The sequence below is a fragment of the Rutilus rutilus genome (genome assembly GCF_951802725.1).
Source record: "Rutilus rutilus genome assembly, chromosome: 9".
In the NCBI taxonomy this organism is placed as follows: domain Eukaryota; kingdom Metazoa; phylum Chordata; class Actinopteri; order Cypriniformes; family Leuciscidae; genus Rutilus; species Rutilus rutilus.
The window spans coordinates 2,115,639-2,122,736 of NC_140223.1; the positions used below are offsets into that span (position 1 = coordinate 2,115,639).

At 42.0% G+C, this 7,098-nt stretch overlaps 1 protein-coding gene across 1 annotated transcript; it reads right to left on the bottom strand.

Moving 5' to 3' along the window:
- Positions 1–278: 278 nt before the first annotated feature.
- Positions 279–4,056, bottom strand: tomt (transmembrane O-methyltransferase; the record flags this gene model as incomplete). The annotated part of the gene is made up of 3 exons (XM_084420134.1): positions 279–599; positions 1,937–2,133; positions 3,795–4,056. The coding sequence occupies 3 exons, from the start codon at positions 4,054–4,056 to the stop codon at positions 279–281; spliced, it is 780 nt and encodes a 259-aa protein (XP_084276260.1).
- Between the last annotated feature and the right edge of the window lie 3,042 nt (positions 4,057–7,098).

Consider the following 7,098-nt stretch of genomic DNA (forward strand, 5'->3'; position numbering starts at 1 on the left):
CCAAGACCAATGAAGGATCCAAACACAGTGTTGGACAGCATGCTACAAGACGGAGAGAGAAAGAGAATTTAAAATAAATAAATAAACGAAGATTTTTTTTAGAAAAGTGAATAATTAAATAAAAAAAAAAAAAAATACTTAAATAAATGTAAAGTTCACATGCTGTTAAAGTTCACAAGTGAATGAATGAAACACTTTACTGTTCATAATCTCCTCACACTCGTTCTATAGGCTGAGAAACACGATGTTGTCATGTTGTGTTGTTAATGTTGAGAGCTTTACTTGATCCCGAGGAAGGTGAGCTCCGCCATGCCGTCCCGGATGCCCCTGATGTACTCGAGCGTGGCGCGGTGAACTCTGACCTCGTACAGGCCGCAGCGTCGCGCGTGCCGGAGGAAGTTGGGCGCTCCGGGGAAGATGACGTTGTCTGCCAGGATGATGGATCCCTCTCCCAGAAGCCCACTGTCCTCCAGCAGGTGCAGGTCCGGCAGATAACAGCGCTTCCAGTGATCCATGAACACGAAGTCCAGGCACTGCACGCCGAAGTCCTCACGCAAGCGCGGGATCACCTCATCCGACGGGCGCACGATCAGCTCCACCTGGGAAAACCAGTGACAGATCAAACTCTTAACACGCAATGCTGAATTTGAGCATTTGATTTGAAGCCCCTTCCTGGAATGGATGGTTTTTGGCCATAATAAGCTACAATTGTTAAGCCTGGTTTCACAAAATGTCAAAGCAAGCTGAGAATGATATTGTATTTTAACACCATGTTATATACAAATAAATATAAATATATACACATACACACACTAATTAAATATTTAAAAATTATCTATATTTTTGAAAAAAAGTCTAATGCTCAACAAGGCTGCATTTATTTGATCAAAAATACTTAAAAAAAAAAAACAAGGAAATCCCACACACTATCAATACTTGCAAACGAGTATCAAAATGATTGCTTACTAATCAAAAATACGTAAAAAATCGGAAATATTTTTTCTAATGTAAATCAGCTGTTCTCTATGTGAATATACAGTAAAGTGTGATTTATTCCTGTGATCAAAGCTGAATGTTAAGCATCATTACTCCAGTCTTCAGTGTCACATGATCCTTCACAAATCAGTATAATATGAGGATTAGATGCTCAAGTTCATATTTTTTTGTGGAAACCGTGATGCATTTTATTTTTCAGGAATCTTTGATGGAAATAAAGGTCAAAAGAACAGCATTTATTTGAAATAGGATCTTTTGTAACATGATAAATGCCACTTTTTTATCAATTTAATGAATCCTTGCTGGTTTTTTTTTTTTTTTTTTTTTTTAGTAATCACAGGAATAAATTATATTTGAAAATATATTGAAATAGAAAACATTTCTTTTAAACTGTAATAATATTTCACAGTATTACTGTATTTTTAATCAAATAAATGCAGCCTTGGTGTGTAAACAATTTCAAAATCTGAATTATTCAAAACTTTAATCCAATAATGTATATCAGTCAACTGTTGTTGTGTTAAATTCTGCTTTACAAATCAAGTTAAAGGTGCTGTATGTAAGTTTTTCACTCTATTAAGGTATAAAAATACCATAACATGTTTGCATATATTGAGGAAAAATGCTAAGATACTCGTTCCTCTGAAAAACACTTCTACAGCCAGTTATTTTACTCTGAAATGTGTCTTTCCGTGTTGGAATGTGTGTTATTGTTTGGTCTGTGATACTGCATGTTGCCAATTTGCAAATTTTCATTGTCAATTGCGCTCGTTCCTGTTGTGTGTCCTCAAACTGGCAACCCGTGTGAGCGTTGAGTCTGAGGCGGGGAAACCACGATCTACCATATTTTGAATTTGGACTGCAGTACCTGTTTCCACCACTAGCTGTCAATCTTACAGAATGCACCTTTAAGAAAGAAAAATGAATGCAGAAAACTCACCATGTCTTCATCAAAACCCGCCAGTCGAATGATTTTCTCGGCCACGGCAGCGTTTCGCTCGTCCATCTCGACGGAGTAGATGCGAGCGCCGATGGGCAGCGAGCGGGCGATGCGAACGGTGCTGTAACCGCAGTGAGTGCCCAGTTCCAGAACAGTGATCGGGCAGTGTTCCTGCAGCAGCCGGTCCAGGATCTTACCTGCACAAACAGCCAATCAGAACACAGCAAATGAGCGTGACAGCCAATCAGAACACAGCAAGTGAACGTGACAGCCAATCGGAACACAGCAAATGAGCGTGACAGCCGATCAGAACACAGCAAGTGAACGTGACAGCCGATCGGAACACAGCAAATGAGCGTGACAGCCAATCGGAACACAGCAAGTGAGCGTGACAGCCGATCGGAACACAGCAAGTGAGCGTGACAGCCAATCGGAACACAGCAAGTGAGCGTGACAGCCAATCAGAACACAGCAAGTGAACGTGACAGCCAATCGGAACACAGCAAATGAGCGTGACAGCCGATCAGAACACAGCAAGTGAACGTGACAGCCAATCGGAACACAGCAAATGAGCGTGACAGCCAATCGGAACACAGCAAGTGAGCGTGACAGCCGATCGGAACACAGCAAGTGAGCGTGACAGCCAATCGGAACACAGCAAGTGAGCGTGACAGCCGATCGGAACACAGCAAGTGAGCGTGACAGCCGATCGGAACACAGCAAATGAGCGTGACAGCCAATCGGAACACAGCAAATGAGCGTGACAGCCAATCGGAACACAGCAAGTGAGCGTGACAGCCGATCGGAACACAGCAAATGAGCGTGACAGCCAATCGGAACACAGCAAATGAGCGTGACAGCCGATCGGAACACAGCAAGTGAGCGTGACAGCCGATCGGAACACAGCAAGTGAGCGTGACAGCCGATCGGAACACAGCAAGTGAGCATGACAGCCAATCAGAACACAGCAAGTGAGCGTTACTGGCAATCGGAACACAGCAAGTGAGCGTGACAGCCAATCAGAACACAGCAAGTCAAGTCAAGTCAAGTATATTTGTATAGCACTTTTCACAATACAGATTGTATCAAAGCAGCTTCACAGTATTAAATTAAAATAATACAACAAGGTTTGTTTCTAGTGGAATTTATTGATTGATAAAATCAAATTAAATATCCCCAAAATATCCCAAGCAAGTGAGCGTGACAGCCAATCGGAACACAGCAAGTGAGCGAGAGTGTGACAGCCAATCAGAACACAGCAAGTGAGCGTTACTGGCAATCGGAACACAGCAAGTGAGGGTGACAGCCAATCAGAACACAACTGAAGTTTACTGTCAAAAATGGACAAACACAAAGATCTCATCGCATCACATTCAGTTCGTTAGGACACGATGTAATGTAACGAAATAAACTCCCTTTCGCTTCTTTTCATGTGCTTGAATATTTAAATCGGCAAGGCTGGCGATGATCAACTGTCCCGAGTATCAATCACGTTTGTTCACACTCATGTTCTCACAATATTGTATTGATAGAATTCATAAAAATGGGTTACACTTTATTTTAAGATGTCATTGTTACAGTGTAATTATATATTACTGAGTACTGAGTAATAATGATTAACAACATATTCTTACTATAGGGTTAGGGTAGGATTCGGATTAGGGTTAGTTGCATGTAATTATGTATAATTAACTGTTATTACTATGGTAAGTACATGTAACATGTAACAAGGACACTGTAAAGTCAAGTGTTACCTAAAAATGTTACCGGCAAAGTGCCGATTGACACTGTTTCATATACTCGCCAATGTCGCATATGGCGAGTGTTAATTTTAGGCCCTGTGTGTGTGTGTGTGTACCTTTCTTGGGCCCGATGTTGCTGATGAACTCCACTTTGCTGCACCACTGGTCAAAGGTGTCCAGGATGCTCTGGGAGTCTCCAGGCGTGGCGTGGGTCAGTATGTACTGAAAGGCCCGTTCCTCTCGGCTGAGGCCCGATAAACAGTCGCGCACCCAGCGGATCAGTACGGCCCGGTACAGCAGCACGAAGAAGTAACGGTAACGGATGATCAGCGTGAGTAACAGAGGAAGTAAAGCCAAAGCGATCGCAGGAGAAACCATCTTCACCTCTGACCTGCAAACACAAAGACAGGCTTTAACGTCACTGAAACATAGTAGAAGCTAGCTTTAAGCTGGACTAAGAAGCCATTTTCTTCTAGACACAATCTTTGTTGCATTATTTTCCTGTTATCTCTGTAAAGCTGATCTGTATTGTAAAAAGCGCTACATAAATAAAGGTGACTTGACGATCAGACACCACTCAGAACACCCTAGCAACGGCATAGCAACACAAAAACACTCAGAAAACCCTAGCAACTGTATAGCAACACACAAACACCCAGAACACCATAACAACTGCATTGTAACACGCTAAAACACTCAGAACACCCTAGCGACTGCATAGCAACACACAGACACCCAGAACACCCTAGCAACTGCATAGCAACACACAAACACCCAGAACACCATAGCAAACGCATAGCAACACATTAACACTCAGAACACCCTATCAACTACATAGCAACACACAAACATTCAGAACTCCCTAGCAACTGCATAGCAACACACAACCACATATCAACATACAAACACTCAGAACACCCTAGCGACTGCATAGCAACACACAGACACCCAGAACACCCTAGCAACTGCATAGCAACACACAAACACTCAGAACACCCTAGCAACCGCATAGCAACACACAGACACCCAGAACACCCTAGCAACTGCATTATAACACACTAAAACACTCAGACCACACTAGCAATGGCATAGCAACACGCTAATACTCAGAAAACCCTAGCAACCGTATAGCAACACACAAACACCCAGAACACCCTAGCAACCACATAGCAACACACAAACACCCAGAACACTCTAGCAACTGCATAGCAACACACAAACACCCAGACACCCAGAACACTCTAGCAACTGCATAGCAACACACAAACACCCAGAACACCATAGCAGACACATAGCAACACACAAACATTAAGAACTCCCTAGCAACTGCGTAGCAACACACAAACACCCAGAACATCCTAGCAACACACAAACACTCATAACACCCTAGCAACTGCATAGCAACACACTAAAACATTCAGAAAACCCTAGCAACCATATAGCAACACACTAAAACACTCAGAACACCCTAGCAACTGCACAGCAACACACAAACACTCAGAACAGACTAGCAACTGCATAGCAACACACTAAAACATTCAGAAAACCCTAGCAACCACATAGCAACATGTTAAAAACATGCAGAACAGCTGAATTAGCAAGACTAAAAACACCAGAAGACCCTAGCAACCACACAGAAACATGAAAAACATTCAGAACAGCTTAGCAGCACACTAAACACACCTTAGGAACCACATAGCAACACCCAGAACAATCTGGAAAACATATAACAACACACTAAAAACACTCAGACTACCACAGCAACTGCATAGCAACACACTTAAACATGCAGAACAGCTTAGCAACACACTAAACACACCTTAGGAACCACATAGCAACACCCAGAACATTCTGGAAAACATATAACAACACACTAAAAGCACTCAGACCACCACAGCAACTTTATAGCAACACACTAAAACAATGCAGAACAGCTTAGCAACCATATAGCACCACATTAAAAACCCATAGAAACCACATAGCAACACACTAAGAACATCTTAGCAACCACAGGTTTGAGCACATCACTATCAGCACTACTAGACTACAGTAAGAACTAAACTCAAACTACTCTACACAGCAAACACTTCACATCCAGCCTATGAAAACTCTACATTAATAATTCAAACTCCTTTGTCTCGACGTGACAGAACATGTTGACTTTCCAGAAGACACAAGCTGATCCCAAAACAGTTTCATTCAGACAAACACAGACACTCATTCACCAACACACAAAATAAAACCTCATATCTGATGATAACTTTACCAGATCCAGGACTCTCTCGACCCGCAAAACACACACTGTGGAGACAGAAAGAAGAGACACTCGTGTGAGTACCACAGGTGTGCAGCAGCCAATCAGATTCCTCCGTCTGAATAATGGATGGAGCGCCTCCACTTACACCTGGAGCGTCACATGACCTGAGCGCATGACATCACAGCAGAAGCATGACATTTCTGAAGGAATAGTGGAGCAGAAAGAAAACCACCAATATGTAAAAAAAAAATTTTCAATATTCTTTAATCGCAAATAAAAACTGTCAGTACAAAGTCAGTATGAAAGCATAAAAATCAAAAGATGGGCATAAGGAATGGCGTTAGAATAATACACGAGGTATATACTCAGTAATAAGGCTTATAAAACAATAATAATAATAAAAAAAGACTAGATTCAAGTATTACAGTTTTTGCCCATTGCTTGAACACTATAGACACATGCTTAAACCAAAGTAACATAACTTGAAGTTGTTGTTACTATACCTTAAACAAAGTGTAACCATACCTTAAACAAAAGCGCTGCTTTGCACTTTAGTTGCAATTCTGTAACACACTTGCTCCTTTCTGCAACACACTTGCTCCTAGACACTACACACTATTTCATACATAAGACACTTAGTTCAAAAATGAAATCTCAGGGTACCATTGGGAAAACACATCTATTCAAAATACAACACACATTGGTTAATTGAAAAGACATAGACACACACCTGAAAACACTTACTTACAAAACTGAACACCAATCAGCCAGCTACAAAAAGGCCTCAGTTAAGCCATTTGAGAACTTTGCAAGCATGGAGGCAGGGAGAGCTAGAGGCAGAGGCAGAGGCAGAGGAAGAGGAAGAGGAAGAGGAGGACAGAGAGAGAGAGGAGGACAGAGAGAGAGAGGAGGACGTGGTCAAAGAGGCCACGCAAGGACCATTATTTCGGATGACATAAGGGCAACTTTGGTGGACCATGTCATAAACCATGGCCTGACTATGAGGGAAGCTGGGCAGAGAGTCCATCCTAATTTAAGCCGCTTCACAGTTGCATCCATAATAAGGACATTCCGACTGGAAAACAGGTATGTCTTCAACTCTCTACTCTACTGAGACTGTATCTAGAGTATTTACAGTACTGTACCATATCACATTACTGTAT